The sequence below is a fragment of the Cheilinus undulatus genome, linkage group 23, assembly GCF_018320785.1.
Source record: "Cheilinus undulatus linkage group 23, ASM1832078v1, whole genome shotgun sequence".
Classification (NCBI taxonomy): Eukaryota; Metazoa; Chordata; class Actinopteri; order Labriformes; family Labridae; genus Cheilinus; species Cheilinus undulatus.
In genome coordinates this window covers 29302020-29323284 of record NC_054887.1, presented here as the reverse complement: position 1 = coordinate 29323284, position 21265 = coordinate 29302020, and the positions used below count along the sequence as shown (strand labels likewise).

The 21265-nt window shown below is 36.1% G+C and overlaps 1 protein-coding gene across 1 annotated transcript in view; it reads left to right on the top strand.

The window, feature by feature from the left end:
- Positions 1–21265, top strand: part of kcnd2 (potassium voltage-gated channel, Shal-related subfamily, member 2) — a 114962-nt gene that overhangs the window by 86637 nt on the left and 7060 nt on the right. The window contains exons 2-3 of the mRNA XM_041781164.1: positions 14673–14835; positions 18340–18438. Coding sequence (XP_041637098.1) covers positions 14673–14835; positions 18340–18438 — 262 coding nt within the window. The remainder of the gene's footprint in view (positions 1–14672; positions 14836–18339; positions 18439–21265) is intronic.

Genomic DNA, 21265 nt, shown 5'->3' with positions numbered 1-21265 from the left:
ATGGTGGATTCTAAGAGTCCTTTAGATGTTCCGCTGGTTTCTGAGTTTTTTTGGAGTTACACTGGGGTCTTTTGACCAAATTTTTAGTTCTAGAGATCCTTGAAGTCATCCAGTGCTTTCAGAGGGTTTCTTTTAGTCATTTGGTTTGTGCAAGAGTTCCTTTGGGTGGTTCTGGTGCTTTTAGAGGGGTTCATTTGGTCAGATGTTTGGTTGTTGAGATCCTTTTGGTTAGTCCATTGCTTTTGATCTCAAGGTTGTTATAGAGATCCTTTAGATGGTTCCAGTGGTTCTGTAATGTTTCTTTTGGCCTAATGTTTGTTGAGGGATGCTTTCTATTGTTACAGGGGGGGTTAGAGGTTCTCTAAGCTTGAGGCAGTTTTGGAGAGGTTCTTCTGGTCTGACAGTTGATTATAGAGATCTTATTTGTTATTGCAATCCATCCAGAAATGTTATGAAGGGATTTTTCTTGCCAATATGTCTTGATTTTTCAGACTTCAATCATCCAGTCTGCCAAACAACACCTTAAAAGAGTCAGTAGCAACAGCAGAATAAGCTGCTTGGCATTTGCAGAGAAGATTTGGCAAATTTTCATGGATGCATCCCACATACTCAGCTCTGCTGCTCATCCCACAAAGGCATGATCCTTACAAATTTAGCACCATTTAGAAGGGAAATAAACAAGCTTTATTGCCAAGAAGCATTGCTACAAGAAAGAAATAATCTACCAAGCACAATTTTCCTGGCTTTTTGAGCTTAGTTTCTGTTCTTTTGGTCTATGGTTTGAATTAGAGATCCTTTATGTGGTTCATTTGGGTTTAAGAGATGTTCTTTTGGTGTAAATTTGCATGTAGGGATTCTCTAGGGGAATTTAGTGGTTTAGAGAGATTCTTGTAGTCTGTTTGTTCTGGAGACCGTTTATGTGGTTTCAACCCTTTGGAGTTTTTTCAGATTTTGTCTTTAGCTCCTACAAGTGTTTCCGATGCTAACTCTTGGTTCTATAAAATCTAAACTGGTTCCACTGCCTTTAAAGAGGTTCTTGTAAGTCGTTTTCTCATAAGGTTTTTGGTGGGGAGGTTAGTTTGTACTCATTTAGTTAGTTCTAGAGATGTTTTGATGGTTCCACTCTGAGTTTAGCTTTTAGAGAGGTTCTTTTTAAAATGACGTGGCTCTACTGATTCATATCAGAGTTTGATGGGTTTAGAGAGGTTCCCTTTGTCTAATTTTTTGTTCTATATGTCATTTAAATGCTTCTACTTCTTTAAAGAGGCTCTTTTGGTCTAATGGTTGGTTTTTATAGAGCTTTTAGTTGGTTCTTGTTGAATCTGGTTCTTTTGTTACAGATTTAAGTGCCTTTCTTAGGTTGTACTGCATATTGTTGAGGTTCTAGTTGCCGTAGAAGGATATTCTTGTGACCCCAGAAGTCTGATAGAGTTACTTTTGTCACATTGTAGTGGTATTTTGAGTTTTTCTTGTATTCTGAAAAAGATTCTGTGGTCCTGTCGTTTGTTCCAGATCTCCTTTATTTGGCTCTTGAGGTTAATTTAGACGTTCTTGTTCCACTTCCTCTGTCATATTTCTGGTTTTGTGACTTGGCCAGCACATTCTCCTCGTCCTGTGTGCAGCTCTCACAATAACCACACATAGAAAACAGGTGGACAGTGTGAAGAAAAAAAACTCTTATTATCCCCACAGTGGCAACGAACACCAACTGACTCACAACACCGGTGTTAGAGAGAAACGAGAGCACACGCGGAGCTGCTGCTGGTCAATAGCGCTGTTATACCGACTGTGACAAAGACTGATGGACTCTGTGTGTGTGTGTGTGTGTGTGTGTGTTTGTGTGTGTCGGCTCTATTTCAGTCCTTATTAATGCAGCGCGTCGACAGCTAAGGAATAAATTTACATCTTTCTCTCCCACTTTTTCTTTTTCTCTTTATTCACTCGTCGTCTTCTTCTGCTGCAGCTGCCTAATTGGTGTTTATATGAATAAATGTGTGTGTGCATCCATGAGTGTGTATCGTATAATAACAATGTGATAGAAAACAGAAGATGAAGCTGCAGAACAGAATAAAACACTAAATGGAGGTTATTTAAATAATTGGAAGGATGAACTATAAATCACAACATTATTACAGTGAGAGTGGATTATTAACACTGTAACAAGAACACAGACTGATATTTCTGCGTATTTAACCCTTTAAAACAAATCTAAATGTTGTTTTTATGCAGAAATCTGGATTTAGGCAGTGTGTCACAATCCTTTTATGTTTTGTTTACGTCTGGGTGCATTTTTTTTTTCTGTCAGTAAAATTCAAAATTTTTACGCCTCCACATCAACAGTTAGTGATGATAGGCAAACAATCTGGAATCTGGTGAAATGTACATTTTAAAGTTTACTCAGCTGAACTGAAGTTAAGAGAAAAACTCCAGAAAAAGTCCAAATGTAGCACTGTTTATTTAGGAGGAGCATGGCCGCCCATAAGAGGGGACAAGGGGGGAGAGATTTCTGGGGCCCAGCCAAACAGGGGCCAGTGGAGGTGAGGAAAATCATGTTCCTTTTCAAAGGTTGATCTGTGATAACCATATTTCATATTCAACCTGAAAAACTTATCATAGAAACAAAAATTTAAGGCAAAGCTAATTACATAAGTGCAAAAAAAGACAAAAAAGGTGAAAATTGGCAAAAAATTGATCACAGGGAGGCAGAAAATGGCAGAAGAAAATGGTGAAAAGTGGTAACAGTGGCAAAAATGAGTTCAAAGAAGCAGAAATGGGATAGAAACTGTAAAAATGGGTGGCTTGTGTTGTGAATTGGCATTCTTAAGCAGAAAAAAATAGGTTTAAAGATGGAAAAGACGATGAAAATTGGCAGAAAAAAGTAGTAAAAAGTGGTAACACTGGCAAAAATGGTTCAAAGAAGCAAAAAGGGAATAGGAACTGTTGAAAATCAGTTAATTAAGGCAAAAACTGCCAAAAATAGATGGAAAATTTTTGAAAGTGGTTAAAAAAGCAGAAAAAATTGTTAAACTTGTCAAAAATCGGCAAATAGTAGTAAAAAATTGGTGAAATGTGACACCAATTGGTTACAGAGGCAAAAAATGGGAACAATAGGTGGTTAGAGTAGTTATTAGGCTCAATATAGCAGCAAAAATAGGTTCAAATAGATAAAAAGAAGCAAAAATTGACAGAAAAAAGTTGTGAAAAGTGGTAACAGGATAGCAAAATGGGTAAATGTGGCAAAAATGAGTTCAAAGAAGCAAAAATAGCAAAAATCACTCAGAAAAGGCAAAGACCGCCAAGAACGTGCATAAAAATGGTGAAAAGCAGTTTAAAAGCAGGAAAAATTTGGGCAAATATATCAAAATGGGCAAAAAGTGGCAACAATTGGTTACAGAGGCAAAAACTTGTGATTCATGTTGTGAATCGGAAACACAAGAAATACAAAGTAGCAAAAAAAACATATGTAAAAATGTGTAAAATGTGGCAATAACAAATAAGTAGAAATGGGACAAAAATGGGAGAAATTGGCTTGAATAGGAATAGTCTATCAAAAATGTGCAGAAAAATGGTGAAAAGCCGTTTAAAAGCGGCAAAAATTGGTAAAATATGTCAAAAGTGGGTATGGTAAAGTGGTTAAAAAAGAAGGCAAAAAGTGACAAAAAAAAATTGCAGGAAAAAAGTTTCAAAAAGTGGTCAGATAGTGGCAAAAATGGATACAAAAAAAGCAAAAATGGAAAAAAGTGGCAAAGATAGGTAAAGAAATAAAATAAAAAAAATCAAAAAAGTGGTTTCACAGTGGCAAAATGGAATAAAATGGCTAATTTGGGTTAAGAAAGGCAAGGCTAACCGCTTTTTTTAAACACTTTTCACAATGGTAAAAGTGGTTAAAAAGCAGGAAAAATCTGTTAAATGTGTCAAAAATGGGCAAAAAGTAGTAAAAAACTGGTGAAAAAGGACAACAATTGGTTACAAAGGCAAAAATGGCAAATATGGGTGGTTAGAGTACTTATTAGGCTCAATATCGCAGCAAAAATAGGTTCAAATAGATAAAAAGTAGCAAAATTGACAGAAAAGAGCTGTGAAAACTGGTAGCAAAGTGGCAAAATGGGTAAATGTGGCAAAAATAAGTTCAAGGAAGCAAAAATAGCAAAAATCATTCAAAAAGACTGTCAAGAATGTGCAGAAAAATGGGGAAAAGTAGTTAAAAAGCAGGAAGAATCTGTTAAATGTGTCAAAAATGGGCAAAACGTAGTAAAAAATTGGTGAAAAGTGACAACAATTGGTTACAAAGGCATAAAACGGTAAATATAGGTGGTTAAAGTAGTTATTAGGCTCAATATAGCAGCAAAAATAGGTTCAAATAGATAAAAAGAAGCAAAAATTGACAGAAAAAAGTTGTGAAAAGTGGTTACAGAGTGGAAAAATGGGTAAATGTGGCAAAAATGACTTCAAAGAAGCAAAAATAGCAAAAATCATTCAAAAAAGGCAAAAAACTGCTAAGAATGTGCATAAAATGGTGAAAAGCAGTTAAAAAGCAGGGAAAAGGGTGAAAAGTGGTCACAGAGTGGAAAAAATGTGAAAAAATGAGGTCTAAGAAGTAAAAATGGGATGGAAATGGGGAAAATGGGCATAAATAGGCACAGACTTTCAAAAATGTGCAGAAAAATGGTGAAAAGCAGTTAAAAAGTGGCAAAAAAAGGGGAAAATGTGTCCAAAATGAGTGTGGTAAAGTGGTAAAAACAGCAATACGTGACGAAAAAATTGCAGAAAAAAAATGGTGAAAATTGGACAGAGGTTGGCAAAAATGGATTCAAAGAAGTAAAAATGGTATAAAAGTGGCAAAATAGGTCAAAAAATGCAAAAAAGATCAAAAATGTGCAGGAAAAAATTGGTTACACAGTGACGAAATGGGTGAAAAATGGCAAAAATTGAATAAAAATGGCATTGACTGTCTGAAATGTGTGGACAAATGGTGACAAACAGTTAAAAAGCAGCAAACATTTGTTAGATGTGTCAAAAACAGGCAAAATGTTGTGGCAAAAATGTAAAGAAAGGGTCTAAAAGTGGCAGAAAAATGTGAACTGTGTGAGCTGACTTGTAATTTCTTTTTTGGTATTTCGTTTCCACAGTGTTTATCCATCTTTCCATACATTAAGGGGTTTCCTCTAAACTTTGGACAAATCTCTCTGACTCTAGGATGAACTGGAAACATTTTACAAAGTGAGGATCTTCTTCTCTACCTGCTGTTGTACTTCCACCATCTGACCACTGTATACCCCACAGACTCGTAACACCATGAGGCCGCTCTAGTTTTCCATAAATGTTGGATATTTATTTTATAGACACAAACGGACCGTTTTCTCAGAGCCAATTAACTCTAATGTCTGAGTGTTTAAACCCCCTCAAACAACAGCGAGGACCTGGCCTCATCTAAACTGTGTTTGTTAATCTCTGCAGTGATCCGGTGTGTTTGAGCTCCAGGCAGTTTGTGTTGAACAGAACAAGAAACACAAGTCTACACTCTGCTGAATCAACACACTGTAAAACTAATACAAGCTATAAACGCAGAGAGAAATGCACGGCACATGAAGGAACTCAGAGACTTTGTAGCAGAATAAGCAGAAATTAAGGTGTAGTTTTCCAGCTTGGTTATTTTAATGATTGATCGTGTTAGCTGATGCTGTTTCTGTTGCATCAGAAGTAAACATTCATCCTCTCAGCTGTTCATGCAGCATCACTTCCTCGTCTGCATGATCTCTCTGAATGCTACATTCACTCTGCTGTCAGGTCGTCTCTGTTGTGGACATGAGGACGAGTTTTTCAGAGGAGACATCAACTGTTGGAGCCTCACATCATGCATGCACTCTGAGTGCCCTGATGATGGATGTTTCCCCGATGAATGAGTGTTCAGGGGTCAGGGGTCAAACAAATCAAGGTGCTTCTACATTTTTGAAGACAGAGACGGATGGTTCTGTAACGGAAACACATCTGTTAATGTAGGACTGAAGGATAGAGCTGTAGTATTTATGGTCGCCACCGTCAGCATTATCACCATCATCATCATCATCATCATAAAGGAAGGGCTTTATTAGTAATTTCAATATTCAACTGCTTTCCTTACTGTACAAAAAAGTGACCGATTTCTTGCAAATTTAACTTGCAAGAAACTCTTTTTTTTTTTTTTTTTTTTCTAAAACTAGAAAAATGTCTGGAGGGTTGTATGCTACCAGGCCTTACACCCAAAGCTCCGACAGGACAGCAGAAGATGAAGATCAAAAGATCAGAGGAGTTCATGTGGGAATTGCAAGAACATCCAAACACAAGTCCTATATATGAATAGCATGCAAACGATAGATTACTTTGCCTCTCTGTGCTTCATTTGTCATTCACTCTGATATTATTGTGATTTTCCGTGGGTGAGTACTTTAGGAAATTAAATTGTCCATGTTTTCTAGAAATGGATGTTTGGTGTGATATAAAAATCTGTGGTTTTCCACTTCCAAAATTAACTCTTTTTTTTGTTTATGGTGTTATATGAACTAAAGGACTAACTGATGGCCTGTGGTTTGTGCCACAGGTTGCACTGAAATGTTGATCTAGTGATGAGATTTGCAGTCAGGAGTCTTTGCAAGAATGTATTATTCAACATTCTTGTTTTCTTTGCAACTGTAACCATCAATGTGCATGACCTAGTAGCTGAAGGCCTGATTAGAGCTTTTAAGTATATAGCAGTAATTTAAGATTTAAATCATTTTCTCTTTTTTTACACTTATAGTCCATGTAAAGTGCTTTAATAAAACTGTAGTTTGGTCTTTGACAAGCTGCTGTGTTATGAACCACCAGACCAAATTTCAGTCATTAAAAAATCTCCAACTTTAAACTGATGAAGGTTTAGTATCAAATAATAGTCTGCTGTTGCCTGCTGACTGTGACAGCAGTTCGGATAGTTGAACTTAAAGATATTAGATGATTTTTAGATTATTTTAACCCCAGATTGAAACTACTTTTCCCCCCGAGATGATTGTAAGGCTTGAGCCCATTTGAGGTTCATCACAACTGATTATTTGTTTTGAAAATCCTCCAGCGTGTGCCACCAATACGACTAATTTATTCGCAGTTTTGCTCTATTTTTTGCAAATATTTTCCACCGTGCTCCAACATGTTTGACATCTCTAAGTTTATAAAATCAAGCTTCAAAATCCTGGTGTGGGTGTGTCAGTTGAATAAGCCGAAGCCACACCCACTCTTGAGAGATCTGTCTGCTCCGCTGCTGTGTTACAATTCTCTTTTTTAAAGACCCTGTAAAGTGAAAATGAATGTATTTAGGTTTGTAGTATGACAGGTCACTGTGTTATGAACTCCCAGGTCAAATTTCAGTCATGAAAAATATCCTTAAGTTTATTAAATTAAGCTTCCAAATCATGAAAAATGAGTCAGTAAAATCTGCTCCAGGATGGTGTGGGCGTATCTGTTGAATGATCTGAAGCCACACCCACTCAGGAGAAATACGATTCTCTCAGATTTAAAAAATGTTATAATCTGAATGTTGAACTTATGATCAGAGTGCAAGTCCTTTTTCTAGCTCCATCTCTCTTTTATGATGCTTCTCTGATTCATAGGCCACTGTGGCTGATAGATTTCGCGATTTATCTCACAATTAACAAAAGCACAGCATGTAACTAACTGTTAACTTTCAGTAAAGTCAGTGACATCAGCAAACAACAGCCTGTACTGAGATGAACTGCTTTGTGATTTATATCATTGTAGCTTTAGAGGGGCAGGGTTATCCCCCACTGTGGGCTGGCCCACATATTTGCCCTGCCAAAATTAAACCCAGCTAGGAAAGTGGAGAAAACTCTTTAACAGTCTCAATCCAAAATTCAGTCACATATAGATGCCAGTGTTTTCACATTTACAGTAACCATATTTCAACATATCTAGAGTGTTTAGACGCAAAGTTTGAACTTCACTTCACAGGGCCTTTAAGCTACCAGACCCAACCTAGAGTCCTGTCCAGGTGGGTTGCTATGAGCCCTTCGTGGTGCTGTGGATGTTCCAAGGGCCCAAAAACCTCCAGGGATAATAAAGGCCAGGACAAAGGAGATGCCGTCAAGCATGACCTTGGCTGACACAAGACTTAAGCACATACTGTAACTGTCCGCAGCAGACTTTTTTATTTGTGATGTACCATTTTTTTTTTATAAAGCCAAAGCTTTGGTTTCTTTGTTTTCTTACCAAGTTAGATGACTTAGCAGAGCCTAGAAAGCCTTTCCACATGTGAAACCAAACCAAGATAAATTATTGTGATCTAAGACAACACATCCTTTTGTTCTTTTTCTTCTTTTAAATCAGTGACGATGTGAACAGAAGTACGGCGGTGTTGTAAACAGCATATCTCCCTGTTATCATGTTTGGATCAGGAGCTTAAATGTCAGAAAAGTGGGTCATGTTGAGAAAAGGGTGATCTTCTCTCAGAGGCTCAGTTCATAAAAAATGTTCAAGCTATGAAACTGTTCCAGGTTGTCATTCTTTGATGAAAAAATGATGGACTATAAAAGGTTTTTAAAAGGCTCTGTCAATGATTGATGATTCTAACTTTTATATAAAACTTCCTCTTTAAATAACAGAAACTGCAGCTCTGGGATTCACCGTCAGAACAGACGCTAAATGCAGGTTAGGGTTGATCCTGCCCTCCGTTAGCTTTAGCCTGTTAGCACATTGTAGCCTGCTGTGTGAAATCTGATGTTGTTAATTATGAATATGACCCACTCACAACCTTCTGTGCTGTCACAGTGACTCCATCACAGCAGGCACACACACATACAGAGTTAATGGGCGAACAGAGAGAAGGCGTCATTTAGGATTGAACCATAAATGATTCAGAAGGGAGAGCAACGTTCACACACTTTATAAATATGCTGCTAACACACACACATAATGGACTGATTCACACATTGTTGTGGTTGTTTGTATTTGAACTTCAAAGTTGATCTTTAAGTGGGAGATGCTCGTGTGAATGCAGATGGAGCTTCAGTATCAGATAATAGTCTGCTGTTGCCTGCTGATTGTGACAGCAGTTCGGATAGTTGAACTTAAAGATATGTGATGATTTTTGGATGATTTTAAACCCAAGTTGAAGCCAGTCTTCCCTCCTGAAATGACTGTAGGGTTTGAGCCCATTAATGGCTTATCACAACTGATGATTTGTCCCAATAATCCTCCAAGTGTGTGGTGTCAATACGACTAATTTATTCACAGTTTCGCTCTCTTATTTGCAAATATTTTCCACCATGTTCCAACATGTTTAACAGCAAAACATATTAACTCATAAGCAGGGGTGTAGCTAGGGATTTTGGGACCCCAGAAAGAAAATTACACAGCGTCCCCAGGAACCAAAAAATGTTGTGTTGTTTCATGAATATCTCTATATTTTAATGGAATTTCTTACTACAATCTCCCTATATAAATTAGCAATATTTTTTACTTTGGTTATATATTAAATTTTCTTATTAAACGTTTCCATTTTAATTTGCTTTTCTCATGTTCTCATAGTTTTCTGTACAATTCTTGCCATTTTATTTTCACTACCTCCAATCCATCCTTGCTGTTCAGTGATGCACTTTAGGATGGCTTTGACACCCCGTGAGTGAGCAGAAAGCATGGGATGCAGTAAAGGGCCTCTACACTCTCGCTCTCACTATAAAAAAGCCGATCTTTTCAAAACTCTAAGAAAAAAAAATCAATTTTCCCTGCTTTCCTCTCTTCGAACATCTTCATTTTCTTGCTCTCTGTTCCTGCTTTCTTCTCCTCCATCCTCATCTTGCACTATTTCCCTGCTTTCTTCTAATCAATCGTCCTCACTTCGTTCTCTATCCCTGCTTTCTTCTCCTCCATCATCCTCATCTCACTCTCTATCCTTGCTTTCGTCTCCTCCATCATCCTCATCTCACTCTCTATCCCTGCTTTCTCCTAATCCATCATCCTCATCTCGCTCTATCCCTGCTTTCTCCTAATCCATCATCCTCATCTCGCTCTATCCCTGCTTTCTCCTAATCCATCATCCTCATCTTGCTCTCAGTCCCTGCTTTCTTCTTCTCCTCCATCTCATCTTGCTTTCTGCCCCTGCTTTCCTCACAAACAGGGCCCCCGTGTATTTCATAATACCCTTTTGATGCAAATTTCATTTCATTATGGATTGTTGACCAATCCATTTGGCTGCTTTTTATCTAATAATGGCACTAATTACTAAACAAAAAAAAAACAAAAAAAAAAAAACATGCTTTTCATTCCAAGCTTCTCAAGGGCCCCTCCCTACTATGGGCCCAGGTTATTAGTAGATTAAATTCAATATTTTTGCTTCTAATTAAGAAATTTAAAGAAATAATGTAGACTTGAATATTTCAGAAAGAAAATTACTCCATAAATTCAACTACAGACATTCCCAGTTTAAATGCAAACCATTGTATTTTATATTAACAACACATTTTAATCTTCATATGTGGTATTTTTGTTCTGTTTAAAAAAAACTGCTGTAATTCATTATTTTATCATTAAATTTTATCTTTATATATAAATATATATAAATATAGAGAGAGAGAGAGAGAGAGAGAGAGAGAGATAGAGAGAGAGAGACAGAGAGTTATTTCTACTTCCTTCCAGTTAGGGTTAGATCTATGTGTTGAGCGCCCCCGTGTGGCCATCAGAGGAACTGTGTAAACTGGCCTCCTCTCAGAGGACGTCAGAGGTAAACTTTAGATTTTAGTAGATGTGACAACACGTTCTCTGAGAGTCCGCTGGGACAGCAAACTGCTGACTGCTGCTCACACACTCTCACACACTCACAGGTCTCAGCAGGCGGTGTGTGTGATGATGATGAAGGTGATAGTGAGGATGATGCTGTAAACCTAAAAGGAACGTCCAATGTATGGATCAGAGAGAGAGCTGCGTCACCCCCTGCTGGCTGCGTTGGTTATTACACCAAATTCAGTGCGATCGCTGTAAGCAGCACTTTAATCACATACCTGCTGCAGTTTGGAGCTGACAAACTCCTCACAAGGAGGCTTTTAGTTTATTTTATTTATTTATTTATTTATTTATTTTTCATTTTGCACTGCTTAACTGTAAAATGTCTAACAACAGGACATCACAAGTTAAGGCTCTGTCTCTTTAACAGTCTCCAGTTGCTGCTGTTTTGGACATATAAAGGCAGCTTTTTCTATCAGTATCTGGAACATGAGCAAGTGCAGTTACATACAAAAAGAGGCTTTTAACACATTTTAAAAAGGTATTATGAGTAGCTCTAAAGGGATGATCTGATATATATATGTATTGTCTTAAGGCAAATACTGTCTAAATTGCATTTGCAACACTTTCTTAGATGCAAAGGAATCTAAACGCTGCTCACTCCACATTGCAACACTGTCATTATGGCACCTCAGTCTTAATTGGAATTGCAAAACCATTTAACTTTCAGCATGTTCTTAATTGATAAGATGTCTGAATGCACAGATGTAGAAGTTGTAAAAAAGTTTAAACATAGAAGTTGTCTTCCTTGAGGCAACATGTAGATTGCAAAAATGTCTTAAATGCAACACCATATAAATCAACAACGATAAAAAATGCAACAGCATACAAACTGCGATAAGATCAATGCCTTTTAGTGTTTTTGTTTCAAAGATTTCTAAATTGCAGAGATGTCTGAATTGCATCATCATATAAATTAAGAGGCATGAACTCCCTCACTATATAAATTGCAAACTTTTCTTTATGCAACAAGGACAGTGTCTACATTTCAAATCTATATATATTGTGTCACACAATCTATATTGCAGCATTGTATAAGTTACAACACTGTCTAAATTGCAAATAGGGCTGGGCAATTAATCGAAATGAGATTAAATCACAATATGGCCTGCTGCAATTTTCAAATCGTAGAAGGTGCAATATTTCATTAACCATAAATGTTTTTGCAGCAGAGAACACAATAACATGTCATTAATAACACATTATGCAAACAATCAAGGGTCTTTTTTAGAATAGTTCACAAAAAATCCTACTTTTCTTGTATTTGTACATCTTTGTTTTTGTCACATTAAGAATGACATAAAAATGATCATTCCCTTCAATTCCATTCATATCAAATATGCAATATGAGTTAAAATAATCACAATTAGACTGAGTTTAATCAAATATTGTGCTGGATATTATATGGAATGATTTATTGCTCATGTTTTTTGAAAAATGCACAAGATAAGGAACCTAAAATATATTGCACATTAATTGCAATCACACATTTAATTGCCATTGCAATTAAATTTTTTTCTTAAATTGTTCAGCCCTAATTACAAAGATGTCCAATCTGCAACACTGTCCTAATGGTGATTATGGCTGAATTGCAAGCAGAACAAAGTGCAACATTTAAAAGATGTCTGCAAATAAATTAAAAAAAAAAAAAAAAAAAAAAAACACTGTATACGCTGCAAAGAATTCTAAATTGCAAGTAGACAATTTGAAATTTTAAGTTTGTCTTTTTGCAACACTGTCTTAATTGGAATAGCAAAATAGTCCACATTGTAACACCATCTGAAATGCAAAAATGTCAAACATGCAAGACTGTCCAAATTTAAAATCCCCTGTCTCAACTCACATTGCTAAACTGTCTGAATTACATACTATCTAATTAGCAATAACAGCCATGTTTAATGGCAAACTTTGCACTCTGACTTTCTTGCAACACTTCGAAAAAATCACCACACTGGTACAAATTTGAAATTTCTTTTTAAGCCAATGTTTGAAATTTGAGTTTGTTGGAAAAATGTTTCAGATATGAACTTAACAACTCCATGGAAGGCCATAGAACAGTTAAATCCGGCTCGCAAGATGATTTCATATTTCTGTTATAACTGGCCCATCAGTATGAGGTCTGCAGATTTCCTCAAGTATAAAAATGTGAAATTATCCATGATGATTAAACATATCCTTGTTAAGTCATAAAATCTGAAAAAAGTAAGGAATAAACATATTTAGAGAAGAAGTCAAGAATGTGGGAAAAGAAATTAATTTGTGTTTTAATTTCACATTTTCAATTTTACATCCCACAATTAGGACTCAAACTTAGGATTCTGACTTTTAATTTCATACTTTGACCATATGAACTCATAATTTTGACTTCTCATATAATATTTTGAGCTTAAGATTCATAATTGAAATTTTTATTCATATTTTGACATTTTTAACCATTTATTTTGTATTTTTCTCATAATTTCAACCCCAGACTTTGACTTCATAATCTGATAGTTTGACCTTTTAGACTCACAATTTAAATTTTTAAATCATATTTTGACTTTTAATTTAATGATTACAAATTTTATTTCATATTTTGACCTTTTAAACTCATTATTTTGTCTTTCCTTCTAATATATTTGCCTTTTAAAAAACATTATTTTTCAATTTCAATTTCATGTTTTGAACTTTTTGAACTAATAAATTGACTTTTCTCACATTATAAGCCTTTAAACTTATCTTTTTAACTTTTTAAATGTCAAAATCATTTATCATCAGTGCTAAGTTTTAGTTTTTCATATTTTATTACTGGTGAAACAAGGTCAATAGTTTCTGGTTAAAAAGGTGACCTTGTTAGGCCCTCAGGTTAGACCTGAATCCAGAATCTGGCCCCTGCTGTGATTGAGTTTGACACCCCTGATTTAACAAATATCCAACAAGTATTTCAACATGATTATCTTCTCTTTTCCTGCAAGAAAAAAATTGGACCCATTCATGTTTGTATTAAAGCACTTATTTTAATTGTAAAATATGTGATTTGTTGCACAGATAGGAAACAAAACATAACTCTTATGTTTTAATTTTTCTCAGGATAGAGTAAAGTCTGTCTCTTGTGTCAAAAGCAACATGAACAGATGCAGTTTGTGCTTAATAAAGTTTGAGGAACATTATGATGATGTTAGCAGGTGTTTGATGACACTTTTGAGTTCAGTTAACACAAAACATCTGCAACATCATCAAACAGCTGCTGCAGATTTGACAGGCTTGTGTGTTCCTGGTTGATTTTAGGAGGATATTACCTAGAGAGAGATTTCATTTTCTGCAGAAACGTGAAGCAGATAAATGTTGCAGTAATGAATTAAAAACCTTTTTAAGTCCAAATGTTGTGACTGGGATGTTTTGGAGGTGTCGGCTGATCTAGACGGCCGACAGAGCCACGTTCTTGTCAGTATGTGAAAACCCATCCTGATATGAGTGAAGCAGCTGCAGATCTTTGCCTCCCTCGTGTGGTCAGAAAGTGAACTGCAGCCCCATTCAGAAAACGCTGAGTCAGCATCACATTTCTGCTGAGTGTCTGAAAAATTAAACAGAATATTTTAGTTAGAACTCTGAGTTAAAGTCTGAAAATTAATATTCAGGAAGTATGCAGAGATTGTCTGCAGACTCTTCATCACACTCAATACTTTAAGAATACTGAAGCCTTTAAGAGATAACACTGTAATCTAGGAAAACACATTAGGATTATGTATAAGATGTTATTGTTGTATTTCTATAGTTCACAGAGTACTCAGGTTATTTCAGTGTTTCTCATGTGTTGACCTGGTCAAGTTCTGATGTTTTATTTAATCTCTTCATTCTCTCATCTTAACCTGTGCCTCTGTCTCTTCCAGATACGGCGACATGGTTCCAAAGACCATCATGGGTAAGATCTTCGGCTCAGTGTGCTCTCTGAGCGGCGTGCTCGTCATCGCTCTGCCCGTCCCCGTCATCGTCTCCAACTTCAGCCGAATCTACCACCAGAGCCAGAGAGCCGAGAAGAGACGAGCTCAGAAGGTGAACACACTGGTTCTAAAATCACAAACTTTATTCACACTCATCTTTATTGAGAAAACTCAGAGTTCAGTGTGTAATTTCAGCAGAATAGAGATGCATACACAGAACAAACAGTCAAAAAGCTCTGCTAGTGAGAAACGCAAGCTGTAAACACCGATTATATTAACATCACTGAGGCTTTACCGCACACATCAACAAGACACAGAAAGGACACAAACCAATCAGGATTTATTAAAATTCCCATATAGATATACATTTTTGACAATAGGTATTGAGTACAATAAATTAGTTCAAAAGCAATCAATCAGTAGCATTAATCTGATTATGAGGGTGTAACAAGCTTTATGCTTTAAAGGAGGAGGCTGGGGTGGAGGAGGTGAAGCTTTGTGCTTTAAAGGAGGAGGCTGGGGTGGAGGAGGGGAAGCTTTATGCTTTAAAGGCTTGGGGTGGAGGTTCAAGTAAAATGGAGAATTTTCATGCTTCTCTTTGCCTCTCAGGTACTAAAACCCCCCTCTCTCTCTCTCCGTTTTGGTGACAAATATGACAAATATCTGTCGTAATATTGTCAAAGTATTGGTCACCTTTAATGACCTGTTAATGATGCTCTAGAGAGAAGACAGGAACAGTGAGAGGAAACTGAGTCCAGCTGCTTCCTCCAAACATCCACACAGATGAGTTTATTCTGCATGTTGGAGATTTTTGATTATCCCTCAGAGACACAAACACAAACAATATAGAGGAGAGATACATGAAGTTCTTCCGGAACTGTCTGCAGCTCTCAAAACACCAAAAAACATCTTCCTAAAACTAATAATGCAGAGCTCTGTTTACAGAAAAATACAACAAATGATGTTGAGATTTAATTCTACATCAGAGAAAACTTTAATGGCTTCAATGTTTTCAGAACAGCTTTGTAAACAATAAAAACTCTAATCTTAGGGAGCGCATTAGTCTCAAGTTTGTATCTTGATCACAGCAGGTGGTATCTTGTTTACAATAATGGACAAGTGAGTCCATTATTGGCGCACATTATCTTGTTCACAACATGTTATTAAAATTCTTTCTCAAATAAGTATCTTGTTTGAACACAAAACTATTTTAACAAGTGAGTGTCCTGGTCACGCAAGTTGGTATCTTGTTTTTGGTGTAACTTTGTTTGAACAAGCTATTTTGAAGTTTAATATATAATCTTTTTCACATAAATTACTATCCTGTTCAAAAAAGCTAGTATCTTGCTCATTCAAATACTATGTTTTTGCCTATGAAATATTGTTTATACACATTAATATCTTGTTCACAACATATTAATCTGTTCAAACTCCAGCAGCTATCTTGTTCAAGCATGATAGACATATTTCCATGTATAATCTTGTCAGGTTTTCAACAGTAGCCATCTTTCCAAATAATATGAATACTTTCACAAATAAGTATCTTGTTTGAACACAAAATTATTTCAACACAAGTAAGTGTCCCAGTCACACAAGTTGGTATCTTGTTTTCCATGTTAATTAATTTGAACAAGCCACTTTTTAGTTAAATGTATTACTAGATAATTTTTTCAAGCAAAAAAACATCTTGCTCAAACAAGCTGTTATCTTGTTGATTCAAATACTACATCTTGCATATAAAATCTTGTTTATACACATTAATATCTTGTTCGCAACATTTTTAATCTGTAGCAGCTATCTTGTTAAAGCATGTAAGACATATTTTTCCATGTATAATCTTGTTTACATTTTAGTGTTGTGTCCACAACAGTAGCCATCTTTTCAAACAACATAAATGCTTTCACAAATACATATCTTGTTTGAACACAAAACTATTTTATCAGAAGTATCCTGGTCACACAAGTCAGTATCCTGTCGTCCATGTTATTCATTTAAACAAGCTATTAACTAGTTGAACATAAAGTACTGTTTACCAAAAAGTACATCCTTTTCAAACAAGCTGGTATCTTCATTAAGTTTCTGTGTAAAATCTTGTTTTCACACATTTGTATCTTGTTCACAACATTGTTTTTATGTGAAAGTATCTTGTTTGGACACCAGATTATTTACTCACGGTGCTGATAATATACACATGCAACATCTGTGCAGCTGAACATATAATCTTGTTCACAGAGGTTTTAAGTTACCTTTAATTAACTATCTTGTTCTTGCAAAAGATTTTTTAGTGTATAACTGTATTTACAATTTCTTGCTCACAACATAAGGTATCTGTTCAAACACTTAAGTTGTTAGAAGTATCTTCTTAAAACAATGAATTAGTTAATCACACAAGTTAGTATCCTGCTTACGCAAATTGGTATCTTGTCCATGTAATTTTGTTTTGACAAGTTATGATCCATTGACATATCACACAAATTGGTGCTGTGTTCACAGAGTTGGTGTTAGCTTGTCGTTAACAGCATCATGTATCTTGTTCAAGTAATTAAGTATCTTGTTTTATATATTTTCTTGCTCAAACATGTTCACAATAGCTGTAATCTGTAAGAACAATTGAGAATCATTAAAAGTGTCTTAATAAGATGCATTCATTTTTCACTGACACATAATATCCTGTTAACACAAGTGGGTATCTTGTCCCCACTTTTTTTTTTCAACAATTTAATATCCAACATGTGTTAGGATCTTAACAGATCCTAACACATATTGTTTAAGAAAATAAGCATCTTGTTTTTGTATCTTATTGTGTGGTATCTTGTTCATGACATTAGCAGTCTGTGGAAACATGTTAAAATCATGTTTCACATGTGAGCATCTTAATTAGTTAAAAAAAGTTCCTTTTTGGTTCACATCCTGTGAACACAAGTGTGTATGTTGTCGCACCATGTGATCTTTTAAAGCAAGATATTTTCTAACTAAACAAAAAATATAGGATCTTTTTCAAACTGAATAAGTATTTTCTTAACGGTAGCTGGTTTAATAAAGTTAGCACTGTGTTGAATCTATATCATCTTGTTCACGGAAGTATCTTGTTCACATGATTATCTTGTTTAACATACTTTTTCTGCTTAGGTGGTTGAATGTGGCAACACATGGTCATATTCAATCAATATACAATCTTTTCATATTGTTTATTTTGTTCCCTTATTATCCTGGTTTTCTATCCCGTGATCTTGTTTGAACAAGATCTTAAAAACTCATTCTTCAAAATGTATTTTTGTTTTAACTCTTTATCACTGATATGACACAGCTCTAAATTCCTCCCATATTTTCTCAGTAGTAAAGCCATCCTGAAATCAAGATACTGGCCAGGCAGCTTCAGTTTTTAAAACAGTTATAATAAGTTGATAAAATTCACAAGATAAATGACATCATCACAACTTCTTTTGCTTCCTTTTCAATGTGATTTTGGGTTTTTAATGCAGCCTTTCATTGTCCCTGTTCTCCAAACCTTTATTTATCTGTCATTGTCCTTCAGTTTGATTTTGTCACCCATGCACTCACAGATGCACAGACAGAGTTTGGATGGGCTAAATGATGTGTGTGTGTTCACAAACAGAAAACCAGGCTTGCTAGAATTCGCGCGGTGAAGAGCGGAGGGGCTAGCGCTTATTTGCAGTACAAACGCAGCCAGCTGCTGATTGAGCTCGATGAGGAGGTAACCAAGGAGACGCTGCTGCCGTCGTCGGGTGGTGCTGGTGTTTTTGTTGATTTCTTTGAGTTCTGTTTTTCTTTTTTCTATTTGCTGAGCTGAGACAGAAGCTGCTGCAGGCTGCTGCATGCTGGATGCTCCATGTTAACCAAGATGACTTCTTTTCTCCTCAGAATGACTTTATATCTGTTTTCGGTTTGGTTTTACTTCATCATGTTTTCATGTTTCTACTCTGACTTCTCTGGTTCAGCAGTAACACTTTTAAACTAACTGTCAGTATGAACAACAACTTAACCTCTAAACAGATGTCATCAATTAAACCAGAATCATTACCAGGGGGTTACATCCCTCTGAGAGGTAAAAAAAAACTTTCTAAATCCAAAATTCAGTCATATGTACAGTGCTTAACAAATTTATTAGACCACCTGTCATATTTGTCTCAAAGACCATCCCGCATCATGAAGTGCTTTAATGCAGACTCTTTCATTTTCAGTGAGCTCTCCACATTTTACGATTTTGAACAGGAATGAGGAATTTCAAACTGAATTCACCCAAATTTGAGCTGGCTCACTGGGCTTCTGAATCAAGCATAACATTCAACCACTAAAATTCATTTTTCTGTTCAGGAATGCAAGTAAATAACTGTAATTTGACATATATTTATCAAGAAATAATAATGTGCTTTACTTTTATTTCAGAGTTTTTTTGTAAATCAGTAAATTTGAAAATCCATGAATAACAATAATGATTATATTTTAGTATTAAAAATATAATTTTGGTTAAAGAGCTTCTACATATTGGTGTATTAACCATTGCAGAAACATAAAAATAATTTTGGTAATTACCAGTGCTGTTAATTTAGGGCCGCTGTGGCATAAACCTTACTTTGGTTAGGGTTAGGGTGGTCTAATAAATTTGTTAAGCACTGTAGATCTCAGTGTTTTCACATGTTTAAAGCAACCTTATTTCAACATATCTAGCATGTTAAGACAAAAACATAGGATTTCACTTTACAGGGTGTTTAGCACTTGACCTATAACCCCGAAATTCAAGGTTTATGCATCAGTCAGAGTGGATATTTGTGCAAAGTTTGAGGGCAATCACTAAGAGTATTCTTCAGACATTGGGTTGATAATCAAGGGATTTTTTTTTGTGCTAGGGCATCTAAAATAAAATCAGTTTATCTTTGAGTAAGATCAGACATAAGTGCAAAGTTTGAGGAAATTTCAATTTCATTTTACAAGGGATGAAGGTGAGGTCTTGTGACCTTTAACTATGGCTTATAAGCTCAGAAATGTTAGAAGTTCATCCTTGAGTCAGAGTAGACAGTTGTGCAAAGTTTGAGAAAATTCCCTAGTAGGCATTCTTCAGCTACTCAACCCTACTCAACCAAAGAGCCAAATTGTTGAAAAATACCTTTGGAAGAGCTACAATATAAGTGGTGAAAAGTGGCAAAAACAGCTTGAAGGTCCAATAACAATAAGTTAAAGGTGGCAAAAGTGGTCAAAAAGCAACAAAGATGGGTGAAAATGGGTGAAAATGGGGAGAAAAAAGGGTCAGAAAGTAGCAAAAATGGGTGAGAAGTAACAAAAAAATTAGTTACAGGTAGAAAAAAATGGTTCAAAAGTGGCAAAAACATGGCAAGCCACTTTTATCCAAAACTGGATAAAAGTGGCAAAAATTGGAAAAACAAGTGTCAAAAATGGGCAATAAAGTAGAAAAAAGTGGTATTTAATGGCAAAACGTAGCTTGAATAGGCCAAAATTGGATAAAAGTGGCAAAAATTGGAAAATAAAGTGGCAAAAATTGGCAAAAAAGTAGGAAAAAATGGCAAGGGGTATCTCAAATGGATTAAAAGTGGCAAAAAAATTGTAAAAAAGGGCCAAAAAAATCCCTTTTTCAGGATTTCTGGAGTGAAAACATTTTAAATTAAGACATTAAAGAGCCACAAATAATCACAAAAGAGACACACGTTGTGTATCACTGCTTTAGATATTTTTGCAAGCAAAAGAGAATCAGTCCCTCAGTTTCTCATTGTAGCATGGAAGTGGTACTGTTGATCCGTCTCATTCTATTGAGTGTGTGTGGATGCATCATTTCTGTGTTCTTTATGTCTTTCATTTTCATTATTTCTTTATTTTTGCTCCGTATCACACTCATCCTGTCTTCATACCTCACCTGACATGACCTGTACCTCACCTGTCGTCTGACAACCCTCTCTATCTCCACACCTCATCCGTCCTCTCAGCTGTGTCTCCTTCTTCTTGTGTTTTGTTGTTTGGTTTGGAAATCGTGTGCATTTTGATTGGCTCTCCCGTATGGTTCGGCTGCCAAATGACCGGCCTGCGCTGCTCATGACATCATCACTGCGCGTCTCTAACCCATCACCGTGTGGAGGAATGAGATAGGCTGAGAAGCATGTCAATCAGCCGACCCCGGGGCATGCAGAGGGGCAGAGTCAATGTGACGCAGAAAACGACCCTTCCAGGAGCGCTCTGACATCTTGAGAAAATATCTTGTCCCTCTCATATGAAAGATCCATCAGTGTTGTCAGGCTCCTGGTATCTTTGAGTCGTCCCAGGTCAGTTAGGGTCTGGGTGGAGAAGTCAGTCCAGGAATGATGTATGATGGTATCACTCTAGGCAGCAAGTTCACATTAGACAGTGCGCAGGACTTTTCCTGCAACTTTTTAAGTCCTTCATCCTGACTAAAGAGCACAGAAACATTGGCAACATTTCAATACAGAAGACAATGTGCAATTTAGAGAGTGGTGATTTTGTGCAATACATACACTGTGCAGGAGCTCCATGCAATTTCCACAGTTTCTAAATTG